The 15,412-nt window shown below is 47.6% G+C and overlaps 1 protein-coding gene across 1 annotated transcript in view; it reads right to left on the bottom strand.

Annotated features, from left to right (window-relative positions):
* Positions 1-2,154: 2,154 nt before the first annotated feature.
* The window catches only part of Ddx31 (DEAD-box helicase 31), an 81,622-nt gene continuing 68,364 nt past the window's right edge, over positions 2,155-15,412 (bottom strand). Inside the window, exon 20 of the mRNA XM_004653833.2 lies at positions 2,155-4,311. Coding sequence (XP_004653890.1) covers positions 4,167-4,311 — 145 coding nt within the window. The 3' untranslated portion in view covers positions 2,155-4,166. The remainder of the gene's footprint in view (positions 4,312-15,412) is intronic.

The following is a 15,412-nucleotide window of genomic DNA, read 5'->3' on the forward strand; positions in this document are numbered from 1 at the left end:
TATCTCTACAAGGCAAGCCCGTGGGCAGCCAGCCTCCTCTTTCCCCATCTGGTTCTTCGAAGTTCCCATACCATCCTGGGGGCCGTGGGCGGGGGTGGGAGGGGGTCAGCGCCTGGCCTCCTTTTGCTGCGGGCCTGGCTGCGGTGGTGCCCTCGCTGAGCCGACTCATCTGGCCTAGACAAGGGCGCCGGCAGCTGGTGACCGGCCCGCCGGGCGCAGGCCCGACAGATGGACTCCGTGGCGGTTCCCCCATTACCCCACCCTCCTCTACTCAGCGCCCCGGCGTACTCAAGCTCTGGCCTGTGGTGCCAGGTAGGACCCCAAGGACCTTGGCGAACTTGACGTCACACCGGGTAGCTCTGTATTCTCCACCCTCGCGCCTCCCCCCTCTGCCCTGAGAAACATAAACCCAACCACAACTTCTGTACTATGCAGTCTCTTCCCACTGCCTGGGCCTGTGGCTCCTGGGAGGGCGGCGGCGGGGTGGGTGCTTGAGTCGGGTGCTAGACCCCAGATCACGTTCAAAGGACCAAGGTCACCTCCTGACACTGGTACCCTCTCCAGGGATGTGGGCGCAGGTGTGCCCCTCCCCCACACCACCTGCAGCTCCCTGTCTTGAGGGAAGAAATGTCCTAGGCTAGGAAGTTTGGGTCTTAGGGGGGAATCCTCCCACCAAACTTCTGGCAAGATTGTCCTAGGCGAGAACTGGACACAAACCACACCCAGGACAGCTACTGTTGCCCCCTCTCCCCCTCCCCCCCGCTTTTCTTTCCTGGGATGGTGAGAGTATTCTAATTTTGCAAAATGCACAGCAGCTAATTAAGTCAAGGAGCCCCTCGGCTTTCAAGTTCTTTTGCATGTGAATGGGGGGTGGGTAAATCCCTGGCTCTGGCAGTGGTGGGGGTGAGGGGGAGACTGTCCCCAACTCAGGGTTAATGAAGTGGGAAAGGAGTCTCTCATAGCCTCCTGCAAACAAAACCCCCCAAGCAACAAACCCTGCCCAAAGCCTACATGGATTGACTTAAACCCAGGGGATAAGTGCTTTAAATTAATCTCATTGAATAAGAATGAGACCAAACAAAACTCCTTAAAATCATATTAAAAATCTATCAAAGGACAACTCGCACTAGTGTGCTTTTCATTTTGTGAAAGTGGAGGAGGTAGGCTGGAGCAGCCACCCTCACATTTACACAGCGTAGTGTAAACCACAGACACATTTTCGACTATGTAATTGTCCTTGTACCGCACAGGCGATTTCATATCTTACATTAATGAAGAACAAGGCTTCCCTACAAGTTTATAATTACAATATTTTAAATTGTCCTGCACATCCATCTGTAATAATAACTTCACAGCCTCTGCAGCGAGATGGGCTTTACTTTCATCCATTTAGAAGTCTAAATTGGCTTCTCTGTTCCTAACCCTGAGGCCGGGTGAACTCATTTAAAAACAGAAAAAAAAGAATGGCTGTGAGGGACCTCCAGTGGACCAAACAATAGGAGTGGACTCTGAAGTCTTATCTTCCTCCACCGGGGGCCCCTCCCTCCTGCATTCAACAGGGTGGGGGAAAATAAAGTTGAATTTATATCTTTCTGCTGGCTGCTGGCCTTGTGTTGCAAGGCTTCTGGGCTGTCTTTAAAAGTGCCCGAATACTCTCAACAAGGGTTAGGGTTATAAGTTTGCTCTAATTTTTTTTTCTCTAGGGTGGAGCAGGATTAAAGTTTAGAGGCCATGGAGGCAATGTAACAAGGCCAGTTGAGTACCCATTTAAGCAGTGCAACTTCCGGGGGGGGGGGGAACCTTTAGGTTTCTGTATGGAAAGCAACAGTTAGATATTAATGACATCTGTTGGCTGTCCGGTGGCAGGCAGGACTGTTGACCAGCCAGGTCTGTGCAACCTGGAATCACCTGCCTTCAAAGGGCCACATTTATTTCCTCTCTCTAAAATTTCCGCTCACTGGGGGAAAGGGGGAAGAGTCAAAGGAGGCCCTGGCCTGTCAAAACTGTTGGCTTTTGTGAGAATGAAAGGTGGCTGTGGTATCAGCAAAGGCTCTCTGCTCACTCTGTGGAATGAGGGTGCTCTGGATTCCAGAAAAGCACCCTAGAAGCCCACTGAGGGACACAGCTATAGGCTACAACATTTCAGTAAATGTCTTAATTGTCAGAAAGTTTAATATGTCAACCAGACTGTATCACAGAGAAATGGTCAAATTTGGGAAATCAGAAAGGCAGGCATGATTAAGGATACACACAAAGCCAGGCTGTGCTCTGGAATTAGACTGACAATGTACTTGATGTACCCAGAATGTAGTCAAGAGCCATAATAAGATTTACCTTGTTATTTAAATTTAGATAATATTAATACTGAATCCGTGTTGTTTTTTAAAATTTTTATTTATTTGCATGTGTGTACGTGTATGGGCATGCCAGGGTCTCTTGCCACTACAACTCCAGAAGACACTAGTGCCACTTTTTGTGTTCTGTAGGCTTTGCAAGTGCCACCTCCCTAGCCCCCCCCCCCCCCCCCGGTTTCTTTAACTAAGTAATATACTTTTATTTAAAAGCAGGCCCATACAGCATCTGTCAGTTAGCAAACTACACATGTAAGTTCAATTCTGGAGTTACAGACAGCTCTACTTCCGCAAGGCTCTAGCACTTCTGTCCAGGAATGCAGAGCCCTGCAACTAAGCCTTCACTGGACACGGGCGGGGGTGGGGCGGGGGTGGTTTGCAGGATTTCTATTTGGTAATCTCTGTGGTTTTTCCACACAGCTCAGCTGGGTTCTATCTAATGCAGTTCCATCTCTCCATTACCAACTGAAATAAAAGATGGCAGCCTTGCCCAAAGTCAGCTTGACATGTGCTGCAGGTTTCTTAAATTATTGTTATAAATGTCACCAGAGATCCCTCTAATTCTTGTGACAGCAGATCTTGACAAGGTCCTGTTTTTCCTCTGCAGGGGATTTCTAGGCTCAAAGGAGTTCACAGGGGACCCTTCCTCGTGCAAGTGTTGCCTGACTTTGTTCCCTGACAGCCTGGACCCTACCAGCTACCATCTCCCTTTCTTCTGGCTGTTCCGTTCACATGGATGTGTGGTGTGTGCGTGTGTGTGTCTCTCAAAGTGGTGCCACAGCACTTGTCCTAGAGACTTGGGAAACAATGGACAGGTACACAGAACTGCAGAGGACAGAGAATAGAACCGCGTCCGACAGAGTGGAGCTATGTTTAACTCTTTCTCTTGTGGGCCCCTGAAACGTCCAAATCTTACATTTATTGGGAAATCAATACGCTCCAGGGGTCCTCTTTCAAACCTCCTGGAAAACACAATGAGGGTGGCTGCTGAGGTCTAGGTCACAACACAAAGAGCCCAGATCTTTCTTCAAGACAAGACAGGATTCGATGGGAAAAAAGAAAGCTCGGGTGCTGGTGCCTTTTGACTTCAAAGAGAAACAATAAAAAGGCAACAGTAAATCAATTAGCCCTGAAAGAGCCAGTTTTCTGTGGACATGAAAGGGGAAGCAAAGCATGTAGATGCCACGCAGTGTTCATGGAAGAAAAGCAGTGGCCTGCCACAGTAAATGCATTTGGATTTTTGACCTAGACTAAAATCTCTCCTGGACCATCGTAGCAAAGCATTTGTACCTTAAGAAAATACTGACAAATACTTCCTCTCTCTTTTTGTACAATTTCAATTCCAGCCTTGCACATTACGTTTTATAACCCTCATGCCAATACATATGGTCAGCTGCATTTGGTAGGTTTGCCAGGATCAAAGCCCTCCAGGCTGATGTGTGTGCTCATGGTTCACAGCTTGGAAAGGCAAGAGGCCTGGGTAAAGGTAGGTGACTGCATCTGTGGGTATCTGTGAGTCACCTTTCTTACAAGAAGGCTAGCTGACACTGCTGAGGGGCCCTGCCTGGTGGCTCCAAGCAGGGTTCCTTTCTGACAGGGGAAGGGGTTTGTGGCTCCTTTGAACCTGGGGGACTTATTTCAGGGAGAGGTGTCACAGCTATATTTCAGAAGGCTCCTCTGATGAGAGCAGGATATGAATCCACCGGGTCTCTTGATCTACTCCAATCCGGTCCTGTGGAGAGATTTAAAACCTTTCCAAAAAGCTTGCTACCCATGTTTACCCTTCCTGGGCTCTTCTGGGCTGCGGGAGCGGCTCTATTTTTCCCCAGCCCCGGCCCCAGCTGGCGGAGAGCCTTGCTTTTCACCCTTGGTATCACCAGGCTCCAGCCCACTTGCGTATTCCGAGCGCAGGACATCAGCAAGGCGGTGTTTACTCTGGGTCTTCTTACGAAGGTTGATCCTGAGGAACAGTAACAGCAGAGGGGAAGAAACTTTAGTATTTTTTTTCTTTCCTATTTGGAAAGAGGCTGATGGCAGCTGGTTCTGAGGCTGGGAAGCTGACATTTTTGTATTAGCAGAAGTGCAATCCCTTCAATAGCGCCTGTTTTGATATTCTATGCACCAGAAGATTAGATACGGCGCTGACAGATTTTCATAACGGTGGCAAAATATCATGGCATTTTTAAAAGTGAGGCTTTGTTCTGTGTTGTTTTCATGGGGAAAAAAAAAAAAGAAGTCTACACAGTCATATCTGATGGCAAACACAGCGTACGATGCAGCAGTTTGCCCCAGGCTGGAAAAGCCCACTGGAAAACCCAACAACCCAAAGCAGCAAGGCATAGTGGTTCCAGTGCCAAGAACCTCAAGGCTGTCCCACATGCCCTGTTGGGCCAATAATTGCAAGGGCAGGGTGGCCACTGCAGATGCCATATCACTCACTAGTCTTAAAAATGCCCTGATCCACAAAACCCAAGCCCTGCAGCCACACAGACCCAGGTGGTAGAAGGTGGTAACTTCCTGTCTGGGTCCCCAGGGGAGATGCCAAAGGCTGGCATCAGGCTCAAGTGGCGAACCCCAGAAACTGCTATGAAAAAAGAGAATGCTGTTACCACTTGATCAGAAGAGAAAGGAATTTATAGAAAAATCAAACATATACAGAAGGATTATGAAGACAGAGGTAAAAAAAATACTTCTTAAGACAGGATTTTTACCAAAGCAACAAAAGTAACGACCGTTCATAATTTCATTACTGGCTTGCTGGCAAGACCTTCCCCACCAAATGGCAATGTCCTAGGAAAACAGGGTGCTGCAAGCTCTTAAGGAAGGCCATTGCCATGCTCCGATACTTTCTCTCAGCATTGTGTCCCTGGCTGTTAATAATAAAGTCAAGATAAAGAGAACACATCACTACCCAAGAAGTAGACAGAAGACTAGCACGATGCAATCAGCCTGATTAGGAAGGCTTGTAGCATCCCATTAGAATGGGCTTGGAGCCACAGTCCTGTTTATAGCCCTATCCAGAAGACAGGGCTATGGTCACAATATGCCGTTTTCTCTTGTAACATACAGGGAGTCAACTTGTGTCAGGGAATCAGCACACAATATTTAGGACTAGAAGCTTATATGGTCCAAGTATCCTGGGGGAAGGGTGCAGTGAGAAAAGTAGAAATACACAAGTACTCTGTGGGTGCTGTGCAAAACGACTACTGTACAGTATCTCCTGTAATCCTCACTTGGTAGGGCAGACACAGGTATCACCCTCAGTGAACAGGAACAGGAAGACTTGAGGAGGGTGAAGAACACGCAAGACCATGCGGCTAGGAAATGTAGAAACAAACATGCAAACCCAGGTCCAGTGGCCTGCATCCCATACACTTCCCGTCCAGGTTTAGGACGATGGGAAGGCCCAGCAGGACCAAGGATGGACATGACCACCGTCTAACACAAGAAGTCCTTGCTGGTCTCCAAGGACCCCTTTTCCTGTCACTGTGTGGGTGGGAGCCACATAGTGAGGAGTCAGGAGAGGGAAGGGCAGAGAGCTGGGCAATGGAGGGAGGGCTGAAGTTTCGTATAGCCTTGCTGCTCACTCACTACATGACATGAAATGAGTCAGGTTCTGTACCTCAGTGTCCTTACCTGGTGGAAAGTGGGGAGCTATTAAAAATGGAGCTAAGGCTGTATGAGAACTAAATGAAATGAGAGCTAGCAAGTGCTCTCTGGAGGATGGCACAAGGAATTTGGCCACAGTTAAAACATGAAGAAAACAGGCCTACAGAGATCCCATACATTGCTATCAAGTCTGACCTGGAGCCCTTAAGGTGGGCCAGAGTGCTCCTGGCTGCATCTCCCATTTCCTAACAAGCCACAATCTTGACTCTGGCTTCCCACCCAATTGGGAAAGCTTTGAGGGCCAGTGTGTGGAGCAACAAACAGACCGTGCAGCTGGGAACACGGATGTGCTCCAAACTGAAGGCTGCCACCTCCGTACTTGGTAGTTTATTTTTAGTCAAGTTACATGACAGATAGAGTGAAAGGTTCTGACAGGAAGGAATGCTTTTTCTTCCCTCTTGTTTGAAGCCAGGTACTCACAATGTGTATAATTTTAAATGTAACAACCTGAATTTCAAAATATGCAAAATTTCAGTCAAAATATTCTCCCCAGCACAAGCTCGAGCACTTCAATGATGGCTCCTGCCACTCTGAAAGCACAGAAGTAACCAGAATCTCATCTGGGTGATTGATACTCTAATGGCCTACAGACTCAGTGTGGGCCGTGGGAAACTTTCAGCCCAAGGCACTCAGGTGGTGCTTGAGGCCTGCAGTCCACTGGGCAGGACTGGGAGAAGGCTCAGGAGGCAAAACCTGACACGAAGCTGCCTAGTGTGCACACATCTTCACAGTCACAACCAAGGCCACAGGAGACCCTTCCAGCTACTCAAGACTTCTCCCTTCATAGTCAGCTAGACCTGGGGTGGTAGCAGGCAAGCTCTAATGGGTATGCTGAGTCACAGAATGGAGTTGTTTACGAAAGACCTTTGGGTTAGTATTGTCAGAGGATGCCATTAGAAGGCATGTCTTAGGGCTGAGGGCAGCTCAATGGTAAAGTGAATGCTTTAGCAGGCATGAGGATGTCTTGGAGATGGTCCTGCTCACCTTCATATTGTCACCTTACCTAACTAGCTCATCCTTTTATTCCAGTCAATGTGCTTTCAACTTGAGATAACACACCCAGCAGTCTACTCAACAAGCTCAACGGCCCAGTAAGCAAGCTCTCCAGACCAAGGGCAATCCTGCAGGGTCCTACTGCTGTCATAATAGCCATGCCAACAGAACCCACTTCTCCTGTGGCCAGCTCTGCAGCTCCTCCTTTGTTCTAAGGCCCAAAGCTGAACTGGCCAACTACAGATGGGAAGATGAACCATTCTAAACCCGAGCATGTGATGGGCGCACATGCCTCCTTCTGCCAAGCTTCAGGTCCCCCCGGAGTCTGCCAACTTTCTTGCCCTCCAAATATCCTGACCCCCTCACTCAGCCTCCCTGAGCATCCACTGTGGTAATGCCATGGTTACCAAGCAACAGATCAGTTTATCTAACTGTGGGAACTCTCTCACAGTGAAGGCCAAAGATTCTGTCAGTCACCAGGCTGGCTTACTCAGCAGGACAGGCAGATGCCAGTTATGCTGCCAGTAAGGTGAAATCAGCCTAACTAGTAAATCAATACAGTGGCAGCCACCGGAAGAGGGGCTGTAGAACCCCTCTGTTATCTAAAAACTCGCTGAAGGATCTTCCCAGGTGAAGAGCCATATTACAGCCCAAGACTTTGTTAGCAACATTCATCTGTAGGACAGGATTTAAAAGATTTTTATTAATCTATTTTAAGTTTATCATTGTGTTCTCTTCATTATTATTTTTTAATTTTTATTATTATTCATTTAATTGAGAGTGACAGAGAGACAGTGAGAATGGGCACACCAGGGCCTCCAGCCACTGCAAATGAACTCCAGATGCATGCATCCCCTTGTGCATCTGGCTAACATGGGTCCTGGGGAATTGAGCCTCGAACTGGGATCCTTAGGCTTCACAGGCAAGTGCCTAATTACTAAGCCATCTCTCCAGGCCCTCTTTAGTTTTTTTTTTATAGTGTTAGTACCACATATAGAAGCATCTTTGTTCTAGGATTTAAAAATATCCAAGTGTATTTTCCCCTTGTTGGCTACTGCTTTAATTTTGCCTGATTTCATGCTGCCTTGTGGTATGGATTTTACTATTTCTTCACAGGAGTTCTCCACAAGTGTTACTCAACAGTAATTTTCCTCACAGTGATCCTAAGCATGCCCCCAGGACACTTCTCCTTGGGACCTTCAGCAGCCTTCTTACTGTGCTTACAGAACAAATAACAATTACAATAGGATCTACCAATTAAATATACTAAAATATTTAAGCAAATACCAACTTCACAGGTTAATGGTTTTAGTATTTGTGTGTGTGTGTTCCTTGTCATGCATATGGAAGACAAAGAATAACCTTGGGGTACTGAACTACTCTTTTTTTTAAAAAATTTTATTTATTTGAGAGCGACAGACACAGAGAGAAAGACAGACAGAGGGAGAGAGAGAATGGGCGAGCCAGGGCTTCCAGCCTCTGCAAACGAACTCCAGACACGTGCGCCCCCTTGTGCATCTGGCTAACGTGGGACCTGGGGAACCGAGCCTCGAACCGGGGTCCTTAGGCTTCACAGGCAAGCGCTTAACCGCTACGCCATCTCTCCAGCCCAGAACTACTCCTTTTACCTTGACACAGGATCTCCCTTGCTTTGCTACTGGGAAGGCCAGTCTAGGTGGCCCACAAGCTCTGGGATTCTGTTGACCCTGCCTCCCACTACTGTAGGCAGTCTGGGATTACAGACACGTGCTCTGCTGCATGTCCAGCTTTACACAGGTGCAGGGGATCTGAACTCTGGTCAGCAAACTTGAGAACAAGTGCTTTCAATGATTTGGCCACCTCCATACCTCCCTGGTAGTGGGTTTAAATAGACATCAGGTTAAATTAAAGCCATACAAACTACCACATGATTTTAATAACAACTAGCCCTTACCTGGCACCTGTTGCATGGTGAGGGTGGGGAAGGCTTAGGACAAAGAAGGGGATAAGAAGCTAGCTGGCCATGGAATAAGTGGATCTCTCTGGTACTTTATTGGGCAGAGAGGTCAAGTATCAAGTTCACAGTCATGACCAGTAATAGGAGAGAAACTAAACACCATGCTATATATATATTTTAAACTGTTTTTTAAACATGTTTTCATTTATTTTTATTTACTTGAGAGCAAAGACAGAGAAAGAGGCAGATATATAGAGAGAGAATGGGCGTGCCAGGGCCTCCAGCCACTACAAACGAACTCTATTCAGATGCATGTGCCACCTTGTGCATCTGGCTTACATGGGTCCTGGGGAATTAAGCCTCAAACTGGGGTCCTTAGGCTTCACAGGCAAGGGTTTAACTACTAAACCATCTCTCCAGCCCACCATGCTATATTTTTTAAAACAAGGGGCAAACTTCTTGCATGAAATATTTTTTGTACGTTTTAAGTACACACATGTGGAGGTCAGAAAATGATGTCAGGTGACTTCCTCAGTTGCTCTGTACCTCATTTAAAAAATATTTTCAGGAGTGCGGCAAATATTTACATTTATGTGCAGGTGTAGGTGTGTGTGTGTGTGTATGTGTGTGAGAGAGAGAGAGAGAGAGAGAGAGAGAGCGCGAACGAGCACGAATAGGAACTGCAAATGAACTCCAGACACATGCAACACTGTGCATCTGGCTTCACATGAGTACTGGGGAATTAAACCTGAGCTCGCAGGCTTTACAAGCAAGTGCCTTATCTCCCCAGCTCTATTTTTTAAATTTCTATTTATCAAAACCTCATTGTTTTCTGGCCTTGTTAGCTTAATTGTGTAAGTTGTTTTTTCTTGCACTAATTCCAACTTTCTTGTCCCATGTGGAAGACTTTGCCTGTCAGAAAATGACCCAGGCTCCACTGAGGCCTGAAGGACTCTGCCCAGGAGGCAGTGATGATTTGGGGTGGCCCCAGGCCGACTGCAGCTTTCTCCACATAAGCCTCTCTGGAGGGAGGAGGAAAAGGCAGCATGTCTTTCAGGGTTCTGGTGGCTCTCAGGTGACAGAAGGAAAAGGAACACCTACAGAGAGACTCTGACAAGCAACTCCCTAGTGCAGTAGCCAGTGTGGGAGGATCACCTTAGCGTGCCACCTAACTTGTCATGGTCACTGAAGGAAAGGACCCATCTCGGGATTCAACCTTGGGGCTGTTTGGGCAGAGGTGTTTGCAGGTAGGCCGGCCACCTCATGGCTGCCCTTGGCTGCATAGGATCCAACTGAGTCCAGCTTCTGTGATGCCACCAGGCAGTCCTCAGTGAGCCCCTGCTGTAGCAACAGATAGGACAGCAGATGACCTGAGCAAGGTTTTGTGGGCAGAGACTGATACCACGGACACTGGGTTTACACCAAAGAACATGACTAGTGAAGAATGCAAAGGAACTCTGAGCCCTTGGCCAGAGGCAGGCACGATGCTAGGAGTGTAGACTGCGGATTAGTAAACCAGGTCATTAGCTGATGCCAAGGGCTCATCTGCTGTCAGGTCGCGCACTACAGGGAGACGACAGATGATGTCTGGTATTGAAGAGGAAAAGTTGAACCAGAACCCCATAAAAAGATAGGCATTCTCGGCTTACTTAGTCCAGGTGACAAAAATTCTTACAAAGTTCTCAGACTTTAGGTGTGGACTTCAGGTGACAGGTGGCTATGCTGGGAAGGGGCAGAGGACCAGAATCTGACCATGGTTGGAACTCCAGCTCTGTTACTCACCTAGCTGACAGCCTAGCTGACATCAACAGAAAGGTCAGAAGAGCCTGTTTATGGACCAGACTAAAGCAGAGCACAGCACCTTATATATTTCAGTTCTTGTTGAAAATATTATGCAGTACTAAGAGTGAGAAGTGCTGAGTAGACTTGGAAGCAGGCATATTTGAAAATGGTGTGGTGAGATTATGAAAATACCAAGGTCAACCAGCTCAGGGCAGAATCTCAGGCCCAAACCCCAGGGCTCATCTTCTGGGCAGTTCCAGTTTGACTCTTTCATGAATGGCCTGGGTGACATGATATGATAGAGCACAGAATACCCTCAATATTTACTGGAACAGAAATATGGGCCTTAGTTCAAAAAGTGAACTTGGGGGCTTAGCAGCTAAGGTGCTTGCCTGCAAAGCCTAAGGACCCAAGTTTGATTCCCCAGAACTCATGTAAACCAGATGCACATGGTGGTGCATGCATCCGAAGTTCATTTGCAGTGGCTAGAGGCCCTGGCATACCCATTTTCTCTCTCTCATAAATAAATAAAAATCTTAAAAAATGTTACAAAAGGCAAACTTGAAAGATGTGAGGTCTTGTACTTGGAAGGAAAGGGAAAGGAAGTCTTCTGTGTGCAAGGAGACAGCAGTTGGTAGTTCCGACATGGAATCAGAAGACCTGGTTCATCCCAGCTCCAACCTGTGGATAGCAATCTTCTTGTCTATAGACATACAGAGCCATAGGGAAGACAAAAATAAGTAATCTGTGGCAGAGGCTGATGCCTAGCCACTGGTGGGCATCACATCAACGCAGACATGGTTCCTGCTGCCGCTCACCACCAGCTGCACACCAGAAGTGGCCACTCCATGCACTTCTGTTGGGTATCATTCTATTGTGGGGTTTGCATGAGCCAGGCAATTAAACGTTGATTATTATTATTAGTGACAGTATGGGAGAGTGAAAAGGAAGGAGGCAGGGAGCCACCATCAGATATCTGGCCCATTGTCATGTGGGGCAGGAACTGGTTTGATCGATGACACCAACACCTTGAATTTGTTTGCAAATCATATATACATACATTTGAATGATCTGCTTATGAATCAGGGCGCCCTGAACAGAATTCACACACTCATTACCTCACCCAGGAAGAATTCTGGGAAGCAGCAGTTCTCCAGGAAGACATGTGAGGAGGCAGACAGAAAGAGGGGCTTGAAGTGTGGGCTCCAGGTTCCTTAACTGGTTACAGCAATCAGTGAGATCTCCCTGGGATAATGCTTATGAGGGGTCCACTCAGCAAAGGCATAAGCTCTTAAGAGTCCCTGCCACTGTCAAAGAACTTAAGCCTCACAAGCAGAGTATGCACACTTGCTCTGAGATGCTAGTTCTCAAGCTGCATCCCTTTTGTTGACTAAACAAGCTGAAAAATTATTTTTCAGACTGCTTCTTTTAACTTGAGGGTCAAAATGATGACATTTTAAAAGACTTGGACCTATTTCACACAGGTCATAGCCAGATGGGAAGGCTCTGGCCTCGTAAGAACAGGGGTATGCATCCTCCTACTGCAGGAACTGGGGCTCCAACAGAAGTGGGAGTAGTGAGCTCTTGCCAGGAGGGCTCTGGGGAGACAAAAACTAAACCATGTGTGGCAAGGGAGAGCTAGGGGACCACTGTGTTCTCATGACTTCTCAAATAACAGGAACTAAGCAAGTCAGAGCAGGCAGCATTTAATGACTGGCCACTCTCCTGTTGAACGTTGCCTCATGTGATGCTTACCGGTTTGATAGGCCAGTCACAGCTTCTAATTCCAGTGCTTGGATGGCTCCAGCAGCAAAAACCACATCTCCAGCATCCTCCCAGGAGAGGCTGGCTAGGTTCCTGCTCTTTGTTGTCAGCCCTGACTGTGTGATGAAAAGCACTCCCTATGGTTCCCGCTGTCTGCAGGTGACCCAGGTGTGGAGAAGGCTCAGGGTCATTGTGAAATCCCTCTAATCGCCTCATTAGCTGGGTGGGGATGAGGGTGTGTTCGTTCCACGAGGAGGTAGAAAGCTGGTAATTGCATGGTGGCAGATAGAAAAACATAGTGGCAGAAGCAAAAGGCCAGATGTAAAAACTGCATGTGCAGAGCTGTAATTATACCTGTTCTCAGGCTGGACGCACAGTGCCTGAACTGCAGTGAGACAGGGAAAAGGAAGCAAAGCTGGATTGGCACTGTGTTTGCTGAGGGCCAGGGCACATCCTCCACTAGGACCTGGGGACTCATGGAGCACTCAGTGACCAACACCCCAGTACACTGTACAGTCGGTGTTTGCTACCCATAAGAAACCCAACCACCTCACATAGCTGTTTTCCTCGTCATACTTGTTCCATTTTAGGCACAGATTTCTTCTGGCCAGCATAAATGCTCTAGAGAGAACCCAGCCTGTATTTCAAAGCCACAGCCCTACAGCCTGAACAAAGACCACGTGAGTAGTGTCACCTGAGTGGCAAGCTGGGGCCACCTTCACTTCTGTGGCACAGATGCTAACTCAGCTCTACAATTCCCTTGGCAGGCACCTTCCTGTCATATGCTGTGTTATGGACACTCCATCACACACTCTGAGGACCACATGCTTTCCGGCCCCTGGGTCAAGTTTGTAGTTACCTGTAAATCATGCTCTATGATTTTAGAGTTTACTGAACTATGGTCTCCAGGTTGGGACCTGGGTACCTTTTTGCATGTGTGGTGTGCATGCATGTAAGCATGTTCACGTGTGTAGGCATAGGTGTGTGCATATATGTGTGGAGACCAGAGGTCAGCACTGAGCATCTTTCTCAATTGCTCTCCCCTTATTTTTAAAGACACGGTATCTCACTGAACCAATTTAGCTAAGAAAGCTACTCAAAGAGCTCCAAACATCCTTTTGGTTGTTGTTGCTGTTCTGTGTGCAATGTGGTATATGTATTTGGTATGTGTGGTGCATGCATGTGTATATGCCCATGTGACACCCCAAGAGCCTGTGGTGGAATGTACTTGCCTAAGGTGCCCAGAACAGTGGTGGATGTCCTGCTCCATCACTCTTTGGCCTGTTATTTGAGCCAGAGTCTTCTGCTGATGCAGAGCTTGCAATTTTTTCATGAGCCTTGGCAATTCTCAGGTCTCTGCTCCCTTATCAGACTGGCATTACAGATGCATGTGGCCACACACAGCTATGTATATGGGTTCTGGGGATCAAACGTGAAGCAGTCTCCCAGGCTCTCATACTTAAACAGGAAATGCTTCTAACTTCTGAGTCATCTCTCCAGCCTAAACCCCAGGTACTTTGTTACTACTTCCCCAACACTGGAATTAAGAGGCATGAACCACCATTCCTGGCTTTCATGTAGGTGCTGGGGATCTAAATTCACATCCTCATGATTTTTTGGACAAGGACTCTAGTTACTGAACCTTCTCCCCAATAGAATTTGAAGACAGATTCTGTTTCCCCATCCATAGGTCCATTTATCAGCATATCTCTTGTTAGTGGCCTTGACTGTTTCTCTCTTGCCCTCAGGTGAGGCTGAGTTCTGGCCAGGGGAAGTTGAGGTAAAGACCATGATGGTGAGTGCTCACCTCCATGTTCTCATCTGGGAGGCCAGGGACATAAAGGCGAGACTAGGGCCACGCTGACCTTCCCTGGGGATGCTGCAGCGCAAGAGGCAGTAAAGACAGATGAACACTTGGGCTGCAAACCAGCACCCAGAGCCCTAAAAGACACCAGCCCCACTAAGCAGGGTTGGTCATTTTCATAGTTCACTAGCAGAGGGATTCACCTTTCTTTTAGGTCAAAACATGCTCTTTTCCTCAGCATTCTAGCAGGCTTCCATTCACCCATTCCAAAATATTTTCTGAGATCAACTATGTAGTAGGGAGGTATTGAGGTACAGTGAACAGAAGTCTAATGGGGTTTTTACTGAGGTACTCTAACACACACACACACACACACACACACACACACACACACACCCACATGCAGATGTAATCCTGCCACTGTGCCACCCTAATGAGGAAGGGCATCTGTCTTCTCAGAAGGGTCACAAAAGACTTCCCCGAGGGAGGACTAGGGTTGAGGGAGGACTCTGACCTGGCCCAAGCTAAGCAAAGTCAGGATGTCAGGTGAGGCTGAGGCCAACAGAGACCAGACCACACAAGCCATAAAGGGAAGCAGTTGTGGTTTTTCAGTCACTGCGGTGTCAGGATGTCACCAAAAGGTTCTAAGCCACGGTGAGATAATGTAAAAGGGGTTGTCAGATTAAGTCACAGGCTGTGATCTGCTCCTCATGAACACAGGGCTTGGGAAACTAAGGGAGGAGATGATGTCAAGGAAGCCTAAGGGACCAGCAGTGCAGGATGATGTGAGATGATCCCAGACAAGCACCGACACAGGTGTGGGAGGTGTACGTGGAGAAAACACTGTGTGTCCAAGTGTGGCTGTGTCCAGCCTTGATGTCACATTTGGCCAATCTGTTTTTTGTAGAATATCTGGCTCAATGAAATTGAGAAAATTTTCACAGTGGGCAAGAGTCCAGGCTTGCCTTCAGCTAATTAAGTGATATTAGGGAGGTTGTAAATGCCACATAAAAGTTGGCAGGCAAGCTGCTCCCAATGATGAGAATTTGCTTTACAGGGAGACGCAGCTGCAGCTTCTTAATACCAGTGTTCAGGGACGTGGCTCTGCCTTCA

Source organism: Jaculus jaculus, chromosome 1 (genome assembly GCF_020740685.1).
Source record: "Jaculus jaculus isolate mJacJac1 chromosome 1, mJacJac1.mat.Y.cur, whole genome shotgun sequence".
NCBI lineage: Eukaryota > Metazoa > Chordata > Mammalia > Rodentia > Dipodidae > Jaculus > Jaculus jaculus.